At 37.2% G+C, this 21,308-nt stretch overlaps 2 protein-coding genes across 3 annotated transcripts; both read right to left on the bottom strand.

The window, feature by feature from the left end:
• Positions 1-1,394: 1,394 nt before the first annotated feature.
• On the bottom strand, positions 1,395-9,130 carry LOC115422774 (charged multivesicular body protein 4b). Of its 2 annotated transcripts, none has more exons than XM_030139312.1 (5): positions 8,795-9,130; positions 5,902-6,079; positions 5,119-5,233; positions 3,549-3,675; positions 1,395-2,645 (listed from the first exon to the last, which is right to left on the bottom strand). In XM_030139312.1, exons 1-5 carry the CDS (start codon positions 8,976-8,978, stop codon positions 2,578-2,580), a joined length of 672 nt encoding a protein of 223 aa, XP_029995172.1. In that variant the 5' UTR covers positions 8,979-9,130; the 3' UTR covers positions 1,395-2,577. The 2 variants fall into 2 exon arrangements, with proteins under 2 accessions (XP_029995172.1, XP_029995174.1); XM_030139314.1 differs by having other exon boundaries at positions 1,395-2,642; positions 8,795-9,129.
• A 1,478-nt stretch (positions 9,131-10,608) lies between these two features.
• LOC115422553 (vesicle-associated membrane protein-associated protein B/C-like) lies at positions 10,609-21,021 on the bottom strand. Its single transcript, XM_030138926.1, is given in 7 exon segments — positions 10,609-12,880; positions 13,580-13,738; positions 13,741-13,761; positions 14,121-14,201; positions 16,238-16,341; positions 17,355-17,507; positions 20,712-21,021. Coding segments are annotated over 7 exon segments (741 nt in total). The 5' UTR covers positions 20,770-21,021; the 3' UTR covers positions 10,609-12,715.
• Positions 21,022-21,308: the final 287 nt, after the last annotated feature.

The raw sequence follows: 21,308 nt of genomic DNA, 5'->3' as shown, positions 1-21,308 counted from the left end.
AATTCTGTTTTTAGCAAAATATCATATTCATAAATCCAAATTCTCCAATCACAAACCTTCTTTTCTAATCTTTAAAATTGAGCTTAAACAATATATTTCAAGTATTTAATATTATGGAAAAAAAAAAAAAAAAAAGCGATCAAAACCACTGATCTATGTAACACAATTTTTACGTAAACTGATGTATTATTTCTGCCTGTATACTTGTCCCCTGGCTATGTTCTGTTCATGTTGTTATATTAATATTGTACTGTATTGTTCATGTTTCCATTATATTCTGTATAACAGAAAATAAATATTTAATATATAAAAAAATATATTATGACACAAAGTGCTTCTACTTTGTTTAAATAAATTAGTTGAACTATAGCATTAATAAAATTATTTCTGAATAGTTATTGGAGTGATGTATCTTTATATATATATATATGTGCGTGTGTGTGTTTTTTAAGTGCCAGTATTGGAATGTAATGAGCATATTGAGTTATAATGGAGGATAGAAAATGTGAATTAATGTAATCTTTAAATCATAATGCTCATCTAATGATTCTGTGCTCAAGATGTGTTTTGTGGTCATCTGGATATTGTATTGGGCAGATCGTAAATTTAACTGTTGTTAAGACTAATTTAAAAAATTCCTTGATGGTCCACCACCTTCAATTACATGAGAAGTAGATTAACTACTATACAGAAACATCTTTTTCAGTCTAATTATTTCAGTCTCTAATTGCACTCTGCTGTTGTCTAAGGCAATTTAATACTGATCCTAAATTGGGAGAAAATTCAATATTTCTTTTTCAAGTAGGAGCCATAAAAGACTATCCTACAGCTAAACCTCCTCAAAGCTGTAAGTGAAACCCTGAGGTTGACTCCATTTTTTGAAAATTTTCATATCTTCCTAATCTGACAGGGAAGTTTACATGAGTCTACTTAATGTATGACATTTTTAATATTCTCTGAGAATCTCCCAGGTTTTTTCATGAGAACTGCAGTATATGCATTTAATATAAACCGACACATTAATCATTTCTGATTCTGTTAAATGTGTTTGTTTGAGAAGCTATAGAAATGTGTGTGGGTGTACAGGAGTTCTTCTATCTCTAAATGCAATCAGCTATAATACACATGAGAAATAAAGCACAGTTATAAAACACTGGATGTTTGTTCTGGGTATGTTTTGTTAGTGGTGGCAATGTTTGCATTTATATTTTCCTGCCTTGAATGGACAAAAAAATGTGTTCACTTTTCTATTTAACAGGATGCCACCAAGGCAGAGAAATCAGTACACTTCTGATCTTTTCATTAGATTTTTCTGAAACAAATAAAATGCTGACATTCGCCATCCTCAATCTATAGATGTATCACAGTAAAAAAGCAGAAAAATAAAGCTTCCATTACAATAAAAGAATTGAAAACTTTTAATGATTTTGCAAATAATATTCTCATCTGGATAAATAAAACATAGAAATGCAAACATGCTTGTCCATCTGTCCTCATGTTGTTTTTTTTATCCCCGATGTAAAAAATGTACATCATGACTTTGAAAAACTAAAATTAATTCTTTAAACTCCAAAACGTTGTAGATTGACTATAATCTAATCTTTTATAAACACCATCTCCCTCTTGGATGCAGTTATTAAGGTGTGACAATAGTTTATTATTATTATTATTATTTTTTAAACATTATACAGTTCAAAACAAAAACCTTTATATGAAGGACTGAGACAGACAGAGCAGGATGAAAGTGTTAGGTTAAACATCTCTCTTCTTCTAGCCGTGCGTTGTGATCTGTTTTGCGACTTCCCACTGTTGCATGCTTCCAAAACTCAACAAAACCTCTCTGTGATGGCAGAAATACATTATATAAAAAGAGACACATTTGGGATATTTACACCAAATAACTAGAACCACTGGTGAGACCGGTTTCAGGGGAAGGGAGACATTGCTGAAAGAGCAACAGTAAGGTGAAAAAGGAGGACAAAGCACGTAGCGTAAAACAAAAAGAGGAGGTTTGAAATCTCAGCTCATAGCTTCTTCAGCCAGTGCATGCGTCAGCTTTTCTCAGTTAACAAAACAGGGAGAAGAGGATTGTTACTTTTGTCAAGAAAGAAGAAGAAAACAAACATTTTTAACGCCACAAATACAGGTAAATATGTGAGGCAAAAACAGATCTTTTGACGTTTAAATTCCTGTGTCATCAAGTGACATAAACAACGCCACTGAGCCTGTAACACCCAACACCCGAGGTCTTCAACATGAACCCACTGGCCACTCAGAGAGGACCATGAAGTGCTAGCATTGGAGTAAACTCAAGGGTAAAAATATCTGGTGAAAGTGCAGCGAGAGCTTCGAAGGAGAAACGCTTTGCACTGAGCATCTGGGTGTCTTAAGGATTTGTGAAAAGGACAGAAATGAAAAAGAAGACTACAGCATTTTTGCTTTTTTGTAGTGTTACATGAAGTCAGCTCTCCACTCACACACAAAAACACTCACTCACACACACAACACCCTATCAGTCCATTCATCCCTTCTTCTTTCCTCCATGATGCAAGTATGAAGTGGTGGATGCAGCGTTGTTTACATGGCTTCCATCGCCCAGCGCTGCAGGTCCTCGATGTCGTCCTCATCCTCCTCTTTCTTGGCTTTTAGGAGGAAGAGAAGGAAAAAAGGATTAATGCCTGATTCTTACTGCATGCTGTAAGTAATAAACATATCATAACTTCGTATTCTGTGCTTTTCTTATTTTTAAGAGAGAAAATGCAATTTTGGTCTGTATGGACAACATGCAATGATAATAAGGTATTCACTTCTATATAAAAAAAATTTTTTATCATTTTTTTAAACTCACTTCATTATCCTTATAGGAAAATTTGGTCTTTGCATTTTACCCATCCTAATGCACACAGAACCTAGCATTAGCGTTATTGTTAGCGATTAACACTTTTCCCATTAGTAACAGTGAAACACCACTGAAGGTGCTCTGGGAATTTGCCATAAATGATAAAATATACAATTAAGTTTACTATACTCCTAAATATTTAGAAATTCCTCATGTATTCCAGAGTTTTCCATAGGTTTTTGGGAAGTCTAGATTTTGCTTTTACAGATTCGGAATGTTCCTGTTTGCTTAAAAACCAAGGATTTTTACGTAATATTAGGCCATTATTGTAACAATTTATTATCAAATCCATGTATGTTGTTGATTTTTACATTCCTGAAATGTTATTTCACATTTCACATGCAAAACTCCCCTTTAATTTAATTTAAGTTCAGGGCCTGTGAAGAGACACTTCAGTGCTTTAGTGTTCAGATTGCTGGCAACATAATCAATATAATTTTTTCCCAAAAACATATTTAAAAGTAAGACTGAAATTCTTACAGCTTTATAAAAGTAACACTGACACCATAATCTAATCAATTATAATGTAGACTTTTTAATCCTTCTCAAAGCTTCTCAGAGGAAACCTATCTTTACCAAGTGAGCTCCACTTTAAGATGCAGGAGCTGATACTATAAATGACAGTAAAGGAACCAGTTTTTCATCTCACCAGGTCTGGAAGGTAATGAAGTAGAAGGCACATTGGGCAGGGGGGTGGTCTCTGGTCCCCCGATCTCCAGCAGGTTTTTGTCCAGCTCCTCCTGTTCCAGCTCATCCAGTTCAGCCAACAGCTCATCCTGAGAAAACAAAACAAGACCAATTAGTGTTAAAGGGACAATAAACACCAACTGGATATGAATCTGGCTGCTTGTGTTTACATCTCAGCAGGAATAAAAGAAAATACCTGTAGTTAAGTGAATAATGTTAGGAAAGAGTACTAATTGTGTCAGGATCGTCAGTTATGAAGAAACCAATGATCTCTGTCCGCTGCTGTAACTGGTTGCAGACAGACGCCTGCAGGGGGGACTGTGGATAATGCCCTCATATATTTTGGTTTTGTTGATTTATCATGTCCTTTAAGGGAAAGTGGGACAAGTATGACTGAGGATACTGGAGGATGATTCCATTTTCTGTCTGTGTTTTGGATATATTATGTTTCAAACCTTAAATGCACAGGGTATCATTATGTCTACCTGTGTGTGACTGACCACAACTCACAGATGACTTGTTTACTGACAAAGCACATTTCTGGAACCTTTCAGTCTTTCCTTCATATACCTTAAGAAATAACAAAATGGTGCCTGAAAATCCATGCAGCCACAGTAGCAGCAACAACAAACATGTCGACCAAGCAAATGCGGCTGCATGGAACTCCGCTTCCCACAGTGCACATCACGACCGTGACTGTGAGGGAAGAGATTCAGGTGTATAATCACGGAAAGACTCATGGATTTGTGATACTTACAGGGTGGGGAAGCAAAATTTACAATGAACATTTAGTTGTTTTTTTCTCAGCAGGCACTACGTCAATTGTTTTGAAACCAAACATATATTGATGTCATAATCATACCTAACACTATTATCCATACCTTTTCAGAAACTTTTGCCCATATGAGTAATCAGGAAAGCAAACGTCAAAGAGTGTGTGATTTGCTGAATGCACTTGTCACACCGAAGGAGATTTCAAAAATAGTTGGAGTGTCCATAAAGACTGTTTATAATGTAAAGAAGAGAATGACTATGAGCAAACCATTACGAGAAAGTCTGGAAGATACTATTAAAGAAGAATGGGAGAAGTTGTCACCCGAATATTTGAGGAACACTTGCGCAAGTTTCAGGAAGCGTGTGAAGGCAGTTATTGAGAAAGCAGGAGGACACATAGAATAAAAACATTTTCTATTATGTAAATTTTCTTGTGGCAAATAAATTCTCATGACTTTCAATAAACTAACTGGTCATACACTGTCTTTCAATCTCTGCCTCAAAATATTGTAAATTTTGCTTTCCCCACCCTGTAGGCTATGACTCAGGTTTTACAGGTTTGAAAATTGGTGGTGAAAGTCATACACAGCTTTAAGTTTCTCGATAATTTGTATTACTGCTTCCATTAACGTCAAGCCACCATGTTTCAATATTCATTGAAAATGTGTGTTTGTTCCATTTGGTAACAGCTTCCACTCTCAAAATAGACAGTAAATAAAAATACAACAAGCCTTAAATATAAAGGAAGTGTCACTAACCTCATCAAACTCCTCTCCAAAGCCGACGGGTTTAGAAATGGCGTCAGAGATTTCTTGTGCCAGTTCTTGCTGTTCTGTGATGTCCTGCATTAGGTCGTCTACCTTATCGATGTCCCTGAAAAAACACACACACACACACACACACACACACACACACACACACACACATAACAGTGAGGATTTTATATGTAGTATATGAATTCTGTCAGTACAAGACTACACCGAATTTTGGGGTTAATTATGATAAATATAAATATATTTAACATACCATTCAGAATTTATAGTTTTCCTTCAATTTTAAAGGTTTTAGGATGGACAAAGGCAACCATTTTGTTTTTGTTTTTTCAAGCAAAATTGCCAAATCCTTGATGGTTCAAAAATATCACATGAATGGCCAGAAAAATGCACTTATTCCTCTTTTATTGACCAAACAGCTAGTCAGTTTAAACTACAGAGAGATCACGCATATTCAGTATTAATACAGTATTCAGTATTATTAGAGTATTAACGTAATGGTGATAATCCTGAGATTACTTAACTTCCTGGTTAAATAAAATAGAAAGAAATAACAATAACAGTTGCAATAACCCCACACCAGTCACCCTGTCATCTAGTAGATGAATTTGACTGATCTGCACTGCTTTGAATGGTGCAATACTGTTACAGGCAAAGCTATTGTCCATGTATGTATGGTGTGTTTTGCAGCTGTAGGTAACATTGTGAACTCAAGACAAATTTCCCTTTGGGACAATAAAGTGAATCTGAATCTGTCATCTCTCTTACATGTTTTCATGGGCAGACTTCATGGCCTTGGCAGCGAAGCCCATATTCTTGAGCACTTCAGTGTTGGTGTTGGCATTCTCCAGAGCCTCCCTCTGGAACTCGATGGTTGACAGCGTGCCATCGATCTGAGCGAGCTGCTTTTCGTAGCGCTTCTTTCTTTTCAAAGCTTGCAGAGCCGCTGAGCGGAGACAGATACAGAGTTGAGTAGAGGATTAATCACAAAAAAAGACTGTACAGTAGAAAATTAACTCAGTGACAGTTTAGTGAAAAAGGTAAACAGGCAGGTTTTATCTTAAAACAGAACAGTTACTTCAGAGGAGCTTTGAGGAAGTGGCAAAATACTGGTAAAAACTATTACTGAAACTATTAGTCCAATATGACTTACAATAAAGGAATAAGCATGAAAATTATTGCGATATATGTTTTACTTTTGTCTTAAGGGTATATTTCGCTTACATTCTCACCTAAAACACAAAGAAAAAGTTCCCAATTTGTTCTTTAACCTTATCTATATCATATACATTTTGATATGGAACAAACATGTTATCATAACCGTTTTAAAGGTCCTACCTCTGGATTTCTAAAATAGGCCTATGAGTTTAACGTCAGAAAAAAATATCTGATCAATCATTTTCATCCCGTTGAATAAGACCTCAGTTTGTAAAATAAGCACTAACACAAAATCAGAGTCTACAGGTGTGCTTTTATCTTGATGTATGTCTTTTACCTCATTTATGTTATTTTTGTCTAACTGCACCTTTTTGAAACATTCTAAAAGTAAAAATAACCATTTGGTGTCCTTAACATTCAATGAGGACTAAAAAGCAGCCCTTAAGCTGCAAATAAATAACAATAAGATATTTATATTGATAATTATCAAAATCAATTGACATCAAAGTAGTTATTGTGACATAATGTCGACTAGTCACTAGTAGTAGATAGCACAAGGTTTTATGCTCCTGCTGTAAATAATAATCTTCTTCCATGCTTTCCATTACATACAATTAGTCATAAATTACATCTTATTTTCCTTCACTGAAAATTACAGTGGAAACACTGTAGCCACAATAGTCACATGACTACCTCCTCCAATTCATGCACCTGATGGGTGCGGTGACACGCTGTGTTGAGTCACAGTGTCAACCTTTATGAAACTGAGAAAGGAGACAATTATTCATGCTATTCAACACAGGCAACAGGACCAAAGGTTTGTTATGTAATGCAACCACCAAACACCAACTTTAACAAACCTGCTGTTTAAGTGACATGAACACTGTAAGATACTGCTTTCTAACATGCAGTACTTTAGAATAAAAAACCTGGTATGTGTTGTATATTTGTTCAAGTGTCTTTATTTAATGTTTTACAGTGGGGCATAGAGTGAGGGGATGACATGACAAACCTGAGGGCCTGCTTTTACTTATCAAACTTCTTCATTGATCATCCCCATTTTATTCATTATTTTTATGTGTGCAAAAAAGTAAGACTACGTTAGGGCAATACGAAGATATATTTTGACAATATATGTGTGTGACAATGAAAAATTAAAAAGATAGTTTCATTTATACAGTGTCACAAACAGAACTGTTTACTACATCCAGGTGTTGTGTGTTCTTTTGTGAGGATGCAGGCAGCAAAATCTGCATGAAAGAAAAAAACACTAGAAGAGTCTGACACTGTATGGGAACATTCTGAACAGAAACTGTCCATATGGAGGCTCTAAATACAAGAAGAAGATGACTGAACACAAAATACAGTATGAAGGTTTTGATTTCTTCATTGAATTAGGATAATTACAATATATATGATATATATGGTACTCTATCTGCCTGTACATCTCATCAGTGAACATTTTATACAAAAGGTGGGCCGGGGTTAAGTTAGGCACTGTAGTGCAAAACAGTTAAGACGGAATTAACAACAACAGACATGAATGAATTAACGGCAACGATCATGAGTGAACGAACAACAAAAACCAAAGGATTAGATTACAACTGAATGACTCAGGTGTGATAAACAGGACTAGGTAAGAGGAAGACAATTACCAGAAAAGACGTCTTAGACTAGAGGGGAAAATGAGAGTAAAATAATTTCCTCATACCAGTGTCATAATATAACATGATACATACACTGTGATGAAGGATTATAGTAGTGTTCAGCTATAGCCTATGTATGTCAATGTCAGAGTCTGACTTATGAGTGTTAACAGATTATACAAAAGGCTTTTAAGTTTATTGGGGTACATCATATTACATTTACCTCTAAAATGTAGTGAAGTGAAGGAAACTTTGAATATTCAAGTACAAGTACCTTAATGTTAAACCTCTTAAGTAATAGTACTCCATCACTTCCAATCACTGGTTAAATAGTGATAAGCAGTGCTTAGTTTATGGTGTCTGACCTCTTTGACTTTAATATTACTCTATTAGGAGTTTGTGAAGGCCTACAGGTTTCAATAAACACTTCCGACCAAGGTACAAACACGCCCACTTCTTTGACAGTGATATCACGTCCTTTACATGTGTTACCGAAGTACAACCCTTGTCCTAACACAGTACTTCCATATCTATAGTATCTGTGTTTTAAGTGTGCCACACCTTATAGAATTTAGATTTTAATAAGATAAATAAAGCCACGTAAGGGAAGCCAGTGAAATTTACAGATAATAGCAAGTTATCAGATTAAATAAAGACCTCAGCTGGCACATTTTCTATAAATAAACGCTTCTATTTCGGGTGGAAACCGTGGCCGTGAGAGCAGTTACGGCAGCTCGAGAAAGTTAGCCAACTTAGCTCACATGCTAACATTTAGCTTCGGGTGGCTGGCAAATCAGCGACGACGATCTGATCATAAGCAGTGAAGCCAATTAAACAAACATATCCAGATTACTAACCTCTTTTGTTTTTTGTGCCGTTTTTCTTGGCGATTTGTAGTTCCTGTTCGATCTTTTTCTCTAAAAATTCCTGTTTCTTCGTTAGCATCTCCTCCGTCTCTCGGAGTTTCTGGATCGCCTCCTGTGGACTCGGTCCTTTCCCCCCTTTTCCTCCACCTCCAAATAGTTTACTTATCAACGACATGTCTAAGAACGTTATAATACCCTAAATATAAAAAAGCCTTCTAAATATCCGAGAAAATGAAGCTTGAGTGTCTCTTACGGTTGCTTTGCTACCTGACACTTCGCCCTAACCCTGGAAGATTGTTGATGTTTTTCTACTTCCTGGATAAGGCCCAATGACGTCATCTTGCCCGATAAAGTGGGCGTTGCTGATTGGCTCTCTGTCCCCATCTGCTGGACATGCTCAGGAAGTGCTGCAGTTGTTTCTTAACCCATACACACCCAGGACAATTTTTGGGGCAATTTCCAGAGGGTTAGGGGTTTCTCTACATTTAACCTCTCCTAAGCAATTTATCACCACTTGTTTTAATACTATCTAATGGATTTTGCCCTCTTGGGTATTTTCCTATAGCTAAATTAGAGATCATGTAGATAGATGTTCATAAAATCTATGATTCAACAAACAAAACAAATAAATATGTTTTAATATCAAACAGAGAACACTGAAAAGTAACTTTGTCTACACCAGTCATTTGTCAAACCACGTGTTTGGTAAATTAATGTTGCAACATTGATGTGCAATTCACTACAGAGCCCCTGAATGTTTAAAAATTGTTTTATAATTCTTATTCATATATAATCTTTCACCTCTGGTTCTGATTTGTTTTATCTTTAGGTTGGTTAGTTTTCATGAGCTAATGCGTAAATGTTCCAAGTTTTGCCTGGAATGTAGGGTTGGGATTTTCTCTACATTTAACCTTTCCAAAGTGATTTATCACCACTTACAGTATTATCCCCTGAATTGTGCACTTTCAGGTATTTTCCTACAGTTTATTTACTGATCATGTAGATGTTCATTAAAGCTCTGAATAAAGTCAAAGGTCCCTTTATCAAAATAGAAGAGAACTGAAGAAAAAAAACCCTTTTTCAACAAAATATTCTATATTAATTAATACTTATTATATTAAACATAAAAACAAGCATCTACAATATGTTTAATGCCGCTGAAAAGCTGAGAAACTACTTTTACCTGAATTATTTTTCATTTATTTTCAATTATAATTATTTATATAAATATTTGTATAAATACCATATTTCTTATTTTTCTTATTTCATTTCTCACTCATTTGTGTTTTTTTTAAACCTGTCCTCTTCTCGACACTTGCTTGTTGTATGTTGCTGCTGTTAACTGAAGTTTCCCCACAGTGGAATAAATAAATTCATCTTATTTCGATGTGATGATAGGGTTTATGCTTCAAACGTTAAAAATTTTTGATCAGATGTTTTTAGTTACTGGTGACTGTAGGTGTTTGAGGGTTAATATCTTGTGCAAATAACAGTGTAATAAGTAGGATAACATACAGTTAGGCGGCATTATTGTAGAATTAACCCTTTCAACTGTGATCAAGGCCCCTCCAGACATAAACCTTCCTGGATTTATTATAACTTTACTATATGAGTGATGTGTTACTAACTTATGTGTAATTTCATTTTACCCACCTTTAATTATGTAACTTTACACAGGTACAAATTCCTCAAACTTCAGTCAAAACACTTTTCACTATTGCCTGTACATGGACACACACAGACACACATTCTTTTTCCAGGGATATATAAGAAAACAGTAAACTTGTCACAGAAGCAGACAGTTGGGGGTTTATGTCTTTTAATTCATTATGATGCTACATGATCCATGGTGGTTGTTTAATTCTTTTCTTCCGTTACTACAGTATGTTAATAACTTTGCCAGTTATTTTTTTTAAGTCGTTTTATTTATATGTACATACAAAAGAGTATCCAATTACTGTGTGATTACACCGTTGTGTGACCGTATCGCTGCATGTGGTGTGAAGCGTTGATGCCTTTTCTTTTTCAATGTAGTGTATTCACAGGTCAGTCCTCCTCTCTGCTCCCCGAAGCTCCCTCAGGCAACAAAACATAGACATATTTATTCTTCTTTGTTCAATTTTTTTTTTTTTTTTTTTTAGTTAAGTGAGCTCAGATGGTCATGTGATAACCGGGATAACTCAGCTGTCATCACACAAACACCATAGTCTGACAGGAAACTAAAGAAAAAGCTGAACAAAAAGGAAACACACGAACTCAAGATGGTCCCTTTTCAAAAGACAGTCATCTTTTTTGTTTTCGCTAATATAATTTCAACACTCAGAAATAATAACAATAAATCCAGGTCATTTCATGCAGACTGCAGAGTGGACATCTGAATATAGTGCATTTGAGCATTTTAAACAACAGAAGCACCGTGGCTACATGGTAATATAAGAAAAAGAAGCAAACACCTGCTGTAATACACAATACAATATACTCTAAAATTAAACAAGGCGGCCGGAAGTTATGCTTTTTTACCATTTTTCTTTTAAGGTGGAGAATGTTTTGCAGCGGTTTACTGTTTCAAACTGGGAGATTACATCGCTTTTGTCTCATCGCTCTAGTTATCATAACCTGAGGAGGTAAACATCATAAGAATTACAGACAAAATCATAGGTGTACTTCAGTTTTTGAGATCACTAGAGAACGTCTGATTTATTGGACTTCTGTCTGTTGTGGGACTGAAATCAACACTTTTTATCTGATTTTGCAAAGACGCCCCCTTTACAGGAAATCTGTTTCCACAACAGGACTTTTTGTTTTAAACCCACTCCTCTTTCTTTGTGCTAAACCTCGACAGCCTTTGATTCCACCGTTCTGCTGTAATACATATAACAATCTACTCTAAAGTGATTTTGCAGCAGTCAATCGTTTCTAACTGGGTGATTAGATCGGTTTTCTTGTGTCACAACCTGAGGAGGTAAACACCATAAAATCCAAAACATAAATTGACATTTGAGCTGGATCACTGTAGGAACTTTTCATTCTTGGATTTACTGAATTCTAATATGTTGCAGGACTGAAATCATAAGTTTGTAATCGTATTTTCCCAAACACCCCCATTTTTCTTTCAGGAAATCTGTTCTGATAACAGGATTTTTTTTGTTTTTGTTGTTAAACCACCCTCTTCCTTCGTGCTAAAACTCAACAGCCTTTGATTTCACCATTCTTACATAAAACATTCACACAGTCACATGAGGCCTCCTGCAGGAGGAAAACAAAAACAAACAAATCAACAACATACACACACACACACACATAAATGCATGGCTTCATGTGGCTCGCATTTTTACCGGACACTGTTACAGAAGACAATACAGAGTGTTTGAGTCTGGAAAAGTCTTTCACTGAGTGCTTTTGTATGCCTCTTCTTTACAAAATGAAAAAGTGTTGCATCATAATGTGAGCGAGGAGCTTTAACACTAAAGAATTAATTATCAGTGAGAGACTTTAGACATTCAGCCGACATGAAGCCACACACCACTAACTGTTACCTGTGCAAGTTGGGGAAGATCATTTAAGAGAGAGGGATGGACGGAAAAAAATCAGATCAGAGATGGTGATTATTTCACAAAAAGAGAAAAAAGGCTAGACCTGTGACCAAACGCTTGCCCTCATGGTTTAACTTAGGATCGCCTTCCTTTGTTTTCTTTTATACATGCCATTTTCATCCAGACAAATCATTCTGATATTGCCTTAAATGTAAAAAAACAAAACAAAAAAAAAAAAACAGAAAAAAAAAAAAAAAGAAATCAACATAACTGCAGAAGACATCCCTGTTGCCATCATTGACACACGTGTCCTCCCAAGTACGGCCTCCTCCACCCGTCCGTCCATCCGTCCGTCACTGTGCTCTGTCTGTCTGTGTCTCTACAGAAGCAATTTGCCAATGATGACTCCAATGACAAAGAAGAGCACGCACAGCGCCAGGACGCGGGTGCTCAGGCCTTCGTCCCTCACGGCCGAGGTCACCATGGAGGAGGAGGAGTGAGGAGCCACTGACGCCACCTTCCTCTTCCGCAGACCATCATCCTCCTGTAGAGGGAGAACAGAGCAAAGAAACTCAGCACAAAACTCAGAAAATATCAGGCTCAATTAAAAGTCAACAACTTCATGACTGTGGGAAGGCTGAAAATGATTTTAAAAAGAGGAAGTAGATGTTTTTACCTATTAAATCTCAACATAGATTTAAGAATAATAAGGCTGACATCCATCCCGGCTAACCCCTCCCACCCCCTCCACCACACTGTAGAGGCGCTGAGGAATTCTTTCAGCACCAGACTTTATCACCCCCAGTGCAAGAAGGAGCGATATCACAGGTCATTCCTCCTCACAACCATCAGACTTTACATATTCAGTACCCCCCCCCCCCATATCACACTACACGCATGCATGTAAATATATATGTTTAATATTTAAATTTAAATATCAATTCATATAAATAGCAGATTTCTTTTTCTTCTCTTTATATTTGTTGTTTCACAAGTGTATATTTTCTATCTTCTCTACACTTTTTTGTGTTTTGCTACTGTCAACTGTGTAATTTCCCCATGGTGGGATGAACAAAATCTTGTTTTATCTGTGATTTAATAGAATATCCACTCCTATTTAAAATATCCAAAACAGGAAAAGTCCATTCAAGAATGAAACACGACCAGTTCTAGCTTCTCTTTGTGCAATAAAGGAAGTAAAAGTCTAAGAGGACACAGACTGATTCATTCTTGTGTGTCTCACCCTGATCTGTTTGTTTTCTTCCCGTAACCTCTGCACTTCCATCTGCAGCCGCTTGCACTCCTCCATGATCTTCTTGACCTCCCCGTCGTCCAGCGAGGCACTGGCCGACTTTGGCAGTACGGAGTGCTCAGTCTTAACAGGGGTGGGAGAGGAGAACACATTTTGATGCTTTCACTCTCATGCTGTGGAAAGAGAGTGGAGGGTGGGGGTGCAGTGAGACATGCAGAGACATGGCAGGGAGTGAGATGAAAGTACAACCAAATAAATCAGAAATGAATAAATAACACACATGATGGATGATACAGTGATGTGTCAATGATGGGTAGGACACTAAGAATATTTCAAATGAAAATCATTGTGTAACATGCAATGTGAATGTTTCAACCTAAGGATTATTTTCTTACAATCACACTTCTTTACATCTAAAATGTCTATGAATTACAGGATGCATATTTTTATTAAATATGATGAGGATGATAGGTTAATGTACGTAATGTAATATGTATGATGTATACGAGCACATTTTAAGAGTTGGACTTACAGTTTTGTCATTTTCTAGCGGCATGTCAAATGTACATCTCAACTTTGAATCCATCAGCTCCTCAGGTTTTGCCTCCTTCCACTTTGGACCAAAGACAAAAACATCAGGAGGAAAAAGAGAAAAAGAAAAAGGAAAAGTTAGGCCAGTATTTGGTGAAAATGTAGCGAAATCAAACCTATAAATACGATCAGGTAGATATGTTTGAAGACATTCACCAACAGTTATATTGAATTGTAAATTTGGAAATAAACTGTCACATCAGTAAGTGACACATTTGAACAAAAGCATAAGCACAACATGGGGACAACACGGGATCCTTGTCAAATAGGTTTGTTCATATCTTTGAAGCTGAGAAGAGCCAGAGCCCCAGCCCTTATGTGCATCTTCTACCATCGAGAGCATCCTGACCAGCTGCATCACTGTGGTATGGTGCCTGCATAACATCCTGCAGAAAGACCCTCCAGCACATAGTGAGAGCAGCTGAGAAGAATATTGATGCCCTTCTCCCCTCCCTTCAGGTCATTGCAGCACCCATCTCACCCAAAAAGCCCTCCATGTCGCAAGTGACCCCTCCCACCTGTCTCACAGCTTCTTCAGTCTGCTGCCATCAGGGAGGAGACTGTGGAGTCTCCAGGCCAGGACCAGCAGACTGAAGGCCCGTTTCATCCACCAGGCTGTCGGGAAGCTGAATTCCCTCCCTGCTCTGCACCCCACTTCTACCCCTCAGACATTCAAACCCTGGAATCTGACCCATACCCCCCCCCCCATGAGGACATCCACACGAAACTGCCCCCCCACACTCACACACTGATCTCAGGGACTGCTCCAGCCACTTGCCATTTTATTGCATATGTCACTTTTAATTAATAACTTGTATTAACAATTCCTCATCTGATTAACTTCACTGTTGCAGCTTTATTGTCTCCTCAACCCCCTGCTGTTTATTGTTATATTCTATATTTATAGTAACATTGTTTAGTGTTTATAGGTTATAGTTATAATCTTTTCTATCTTTTGATATTTTTTTCTATATGTTCACTTTGCACAATTAAGCTGACTGACTTTTTGATCTGATTTTGTTAAAAATGTTGTTGAGTGGTTTTAGTGGTGTTCTCACACTTGAAAGTCTGAGCCAAAGTTCATGTTTTTGTTACATTTTCAACATTTGGTTTAACTAGTTCTGTTTCCCACTTGGACTAATACATCCTGCCATCATGATCATCTATATATGCTGTGTTTCCCTTCATATCCCGCTGAGCATCAGACATCGACATGCATTGAGGCCGATTTTCGACTTCATATGTTCCGTTTTCTTCTTTTGTTTTTTTGCAACAATAGCCTTGCGTAACTTCCTGACACTGGTGTAGAAGTCCTAACTATCCAAAAAGTGTCTTCACAGTGTACATGATGTACTGTGAATGCACTGGATCCCAATAGAGGCCACCTCTTTTGGTTTATTAGAGATTTAACACAAATCTGGTTCGGATTTAACTAGAAATACTGAAAATCCAAACCAAATGAGGTGGGTGGGTTTAAATATTTCCAGTGCATTGGAAATGCCCGGTAGAGGTAAGACTCAAGATCTCGAAAAGAAGGTGGCTTGTAAAAGGCACATCTCTATCATGTTGCACTACAAAACAATTTTCCCAATTCAGTTAAATAAAATATCTATTTATAAATAAAATTAGGCCTAATGCAAAATGTTACAATAACAAATTTAAAGAAAAAAAGCATTACATCACACACATCTTTAAGCGGTGATTTATAAGACAAAACTGGTTCCGTAAGCCTCATCTCCTCAAACAGGTTAAGGGTTTCTATTGGCAACAGATCGCTCTAAGCCACGGTGAATAACATGAAGTCGACCCAGTAACAGCCAGATCAGGTTGACGTAGGGTGATCTAAGGTCAACTGGCTCATAAGATGTAGCTTGGAGCCAGACCCAAATATGTTTTAAAAGTGAAGAGTAAAATCTTATAATCAAGTCTCAAATAAACAGAGAGCAAACAGCTTAACAAAAAAAAAAGCTTGGGGTGATGTGATGTTTACTTAGTTCTTGTGGAAACATGATGAAACCTGACAAAGAGCATAACTACATCTCATGTTGAGGTACTCACAACTCCTTCCATGTCAGTCATGTCGTATGGAGCCAGCAGGGACTGCACCATGAATTTGTGTTTACTCTTTTCATTCGGGTCGTAGTCGAAAGGTTGCAGCATAACTGTGAACAAAAATTAAATGCAAAGATTAACTTTGGAGAAACAGCTGCGTTATGCATCATTATATCATCATTAAGTCAACAGTGTACAGATGAAGTCCGTCAAAGCATATTGCTGTACTTTGGTGGACCATGATGTGTATAGAGTTTTATGAGGTCAGGGTTCACATCCAAGTAGGAAAACATCATGTATTATTGTGGATTCCTCTAAATGCTACAGTGTGCATTATGAGCTGGTCATATCAAATCAAAATAATATAATTTGTCTGTTTTACGTTTAATGATGGAAAGTTTGATGTTGGTTTGTTAAAAGGTAAGTAGTTGTGTTCTAGGAGTGAATCAGCAGCAGTTTGGTATTTAGTTTATTTTTATTAGTATGGGTCAGAGAGACTGGTTGTGGAGATGCCAAAACTTAATGATACCAAAAAACTATGTTTAAAAATCAAGTTGTGGAGGTTGCGACCCCCAGCATACCCCATGGTAGCCCGGCACACAACCCACGCAGACAAACTAGACTGACGAGTTTTGCATGACTCTACCTGTATTTATGCCAAACAAAGTCACAGTTTGGCAAAAGAAACCTCACAAAACAACGACAGTATATATCTCTGGGTTCAAGGGATTTTTTCCTAATAAATCTGTGTTTGAGAAATCTGACCCCCTCCACTCTCAAAAAACCTTTTCTTTACCTATACTAACCTTAATACACCATAGTACTGCTGAAATTGTGACATTTACAGCATATGTTGAAGGGTTTTTTTGCTGGAGTAACCTGAGCTGAGCAGTGTGAAGCAGTGACATGATCAGCCATGTTTTTAATTTGATAAAAATGTAAAATTACCCAAAGTTTAAAGCAAATAAGTCCTACTTCAGAGAGTGAAGAACTTAGTGGCTTTGTGCCCACAGTACTTTTGGACTTCTTACTGATGTCTTGGTATTAGTGAGATCTCAGCCTTCATTAAAGACTTTGTGATTCTACCATCATCTCTGAGTTAAAGATTGAAGTTATTACTTACCAGAAATATTGATGGAGGTCCCAGCATCGATGATGCCGCTGTTTGGGCGCACACAGTATCTGCGTGGTGCAGTCGTCTTGACTTTGAAACACACATTTCTATCTGTGGGGTTGGTGAGCTTCAGAGTGGCAGTGACGACATCTGTGAACGGTCCTGAAGAAGAAACAGAGGAGAAGCGTATGGGTTCACTGTGTCGTCTGGAAGCTCACATATTTGTTGACACTGTGTGCATGGAATTGTTTCCATGTTAAGTGAGCACTCGTATGTTTCAGCAGAACCTGTTGAATAAAGTGTGTACTAGATAGTGTTTCTACACAGGGTGGATATGTTAGCAGTGTCTGTGAAAGACTGACTCTGCAGAGCCTGCCATTAAACATTAAAACAGTTGGAAAGAGCTCCAAAGTGTGCAAGCATTTTTTTTTTTATTATTCATGCAAGCACAAAACTGTACAACAGAGTGCTGCAGAAAATCTACTACAAAGGTTTGTTTTTGAGTGCTTTCTTTTTACTTGTACAGCATCTGATTCCTGCATGTCCTCATAAGACAGTATGACTCATCTTTACAAAAGAAATCATTATAACATACATTTCTGATTTGTTACTCTTTGTCAAATATGGGTGAAATTTTTACATATATGTGTGTGTGTGTGTGTGTGTGTGTTTTTTAAGGTCATATTGACAGTAAGCTGTTATTCAGGGCTTATATGACTAGTTCCTCCATTTTTACAAAAACATGATACAAGATCATATAAAACAAGTTGTACCACAACATATTGATCAAAACAATATCAAAAATCTAGCAATTTTAGCCTCTCAAATGTTATAAGAAGAAGCCCTTTTAAATTATACCTGATAGTAAACTGAATATTGTTTAGTTTTATAGTTTTATACTGATGACTAAATTAAATAGACACTCTGAAAACATCAGAGTGCCTCAGGCATTTTCCATTGCTTTGTGATACTCCAGGAACTAAAAATTACAAATGTCAAAATAAATGGTAGACTGATAAACAAAACAATCAGTTACATTCCCATAAGATCAAATCATTGCAGAGGCCAGTTTATAGGTTGAGTAAGTGATTTTAATCCTACACACTAATTAATTCAGTGATTATCTCCTCCTGGGATATTAGTTGAAACGAGAAATCTATGTTTTTACACAGCCTTGGTTTTGTAAATGGGAAAAAACAGAGACCAATAATTTGTGGAGCTCACAAACTGGAACATTAGGGCTGAGCTATGGCTCATTTATAGCCTGCAGTTAATGTCATAATGATGCACCGTCCAATTTCAGTTAATCATATCAATATTCATTCTCAGTCCTGTACTGAAACTTTAATTTGACTCTTCTAAATCACATCTCATCTAACATTTCATAGACTTTATTTCCTTTGCAGTGTATGCAGCTGTCTGTAAAGAAAGCAGTTGCTGTGTTGTTAAACATCACTGATCCAACCCTCCTTGTGGATATGCACAAATGCCTCGATTCATAGTCCCCCAAAGATCAAAACCAGACACAGCTGTGATGTCATAAGGTGTAGAAAATATATATTTAAAGATCTATTTCATTGCTGTCTAAACAGGAAGTCGCTATATCAGACTGGGTGATAACTAATGTATGACAATTGTTGCAGTATACTTTATCTTTATATGAATATGGCAAATGTTCTCCCAACATACAATTTAATTTCAGTGTTCCAATAGAGCCATGTACCATAATTTGCAACACACATGTACATGTTGCAGACCAGTAGCTTGTGGAAATATGATAGTATAGCCCTTAGCTTACTTCAATAATGTGACAGTTTGTCAAGGGATCCCACTAATGGGTATTTTATCAACATAGTATTTAATTTAGATGTGTTAGGGGTTTTGAGTCATTACATTACAGAAATCTGTAAAACCATCTTCTGCATAAATATTCAAGGACCATCAGAGATCCTTTGAGTATACAGAATGTATGTAGAATTATTTGCTCTCATGTGACACCTGAGTAACCGACAACCCATTTTAATAAGTGAATCGGTTGGAAAACTCAACACTCCAACCATTACAATATAAACAGTGGCTCAGAAATATAGCCCAGGTATGACACATGACTTCGGTAATTTTAAACTGGAAATTCCTGCTTGTTTTCAAAACTATTGACTGTAAAGGGCTCAATCATTGCCTGCTTTGCTCGGGGCAGGTAAAATATCATATCTCATCAACTTAATCAATCAAATTTCATTTATATAGCACCAAATAATAACATAAGTTATCTGATGGCACTTTACATATAGAGCTGATTGAAACCAGACTCTCAAGCCAATTTACAGAACCCAACAGAATCCGCCACAATAATCCTTAATAAATCTAGAAGGTAAAGAAAATACACTAATCTCCTCTATGATAAGACTTGCACATGCATAATTAGCATAACTGATTTTAGGCTTTGCCATTTGATGATTGCTGAAATGAAACAGTCAGGCTAAGGGGAAGTTAAAATTAACTTGAGGCGGTACATTAGTGACTAATTTGTTTGAGGAAAAAACTCACATGTTGATTCTTGCTGTACTGTACTATACAAGCAGCCTCACTGTGCCTTGTGCATTTATCAGGAGATGAGTGGGTGTATGCATCTTCCTCCTGGCATATTTTAACATCCAAAGCTCTCCAATAATCAATCAGTACACAGCCCACTACTGACTGAAACCATCACTTTAGGCCATCACTTGACCCATTTCTACAGAAATATTAAACCCAGTGGCATTTATCCCTCAGAATAGAGACATTTGTTCAGCTCAGCCCCCATTTTCACAATAATTCGAGCTGAATATAGAAAAGCTGGGAAGGAATTCAGGTTGCACAGTAAGAATAGAAGGCAAAGCTCTCAGTCACAGCTTAAAACATTGTGAAACAAGCATGATTAAGGCTAAGCAGACCACCCTGACTATAGAAAATACTGGAAAAGACAGTTATTGGCTGCGGGTGTTAGCAGGAAGACCAGGGTAGAGGTGGATATGTTGTATCACATCACATCAAGCTGTCAGATGCATTGATAATAGACTAATCACATGAAGTTAGTGATTAAATAATAGATTAGGGACGGTGGGCCTGCACTGACGCTGCAATGACAGTTAGCTGTTAGCTTAATGCTACCTAGCTAGCGCATTAGCATCGTCGTTTCACCTGTCATCGTCACCACTACACTGTTAACCACAGCCGGCTTTATCCGCTTATTTAAATAAAAGCAACGACAAATAGGGTCATATTAACATTGCTCAAGGGCTTTATGGTGAAATCAATTATCAGTTTTCGCGTACGGGTCCTGGTTAGCTCCGTAGCCCCGGCCCTGCCCTCTGCTGTAAACGTTACCTCTGAATTTCAGTTCGTGTTGTGGCTCTAGCACCAGGACTTGTTCTGGTCTGGCCATGTCCCAGAGCGTCTTCCAACGATGTTACCGCAGGTAGCCCACAGAGGAGAGGAAAGGAGGCGGCAAGGTGAGGAGAGGAGGCTGGCTCCCGAAGAAACAACCCGGTCGTCCAAGGTTTTTCAACGGGAGGGAAGAAGACGGTGAAGGAGGATGATTCCAAATGCACCACCACTCGAACTGACTGGCTGGCTGGCTGACTGACTGCCACCGACAGCTGCTGGGGGCTAGCGTGCTAATGCTAACGCGGCTAACAGCGATGGAAAGACAGGAACGTGACGTCAGACGTACAGGCGGGGCCAAGATGGGACGTCGCTGATTAAAAAAAACAATCGTTCACGTTTTAACGTATTTTAATTTAATAACGACATTTTTTTAAAAGAACTATGGCCGGTAAAGATTACTTTCTGATCAATAATATTACGCTATATACTTTTATATAACCTGCAGGGAGTGTATCGAGTGTTTAATTGCCTTGAGGTTAGGGTAAATAAAACCACAAATTTACATAGATTTTCCTATTTATATGTAGGAATTTATTA

This window comes from Sphaeramia orbicularis, chromosome 7, assembly GCF_902148855.1.
Source record: "Sphaeramia orbicularis chromosome 7, fSphaOr1.1, whole genome shotgun sequence".
Classification (NCBI taxonomy): Eukaryota; Metazoa; Chordata; class Actinopteri; order Kurtiformes; family Apogonidae; genus Sphaeramia; species Sphaeramia orbicularis.
This window is presented reverse-complemented; position numbering and strand designations above follow the sequence as displayed.

Bases quoted from the DNA above. Each gene is read 5' to 3' on its own strand.
- LOC115422774 (XM_030139312.1), bottom strand. From the start codon at position 8,978: ATGTCGTTGATAAGTAAACTATTTGGAGGTGGAGGAAAAGGGGGGAAA. The intron at 3,676-5,118 runs GTTAGTGACACT...TTGTTTTCTCAG, and splicing joins TTGGAGAGGAGTTTGATGAG to GATGAGCTGTTGGCTGAACT. The intron at 2,646-3,548 runs GTGAGATGAAAA...TCTTCCTCCTAA, and splicing joins TTCATTACCTTCCAGACCTG to AAGCCAAGAAAGAGGAGGAT.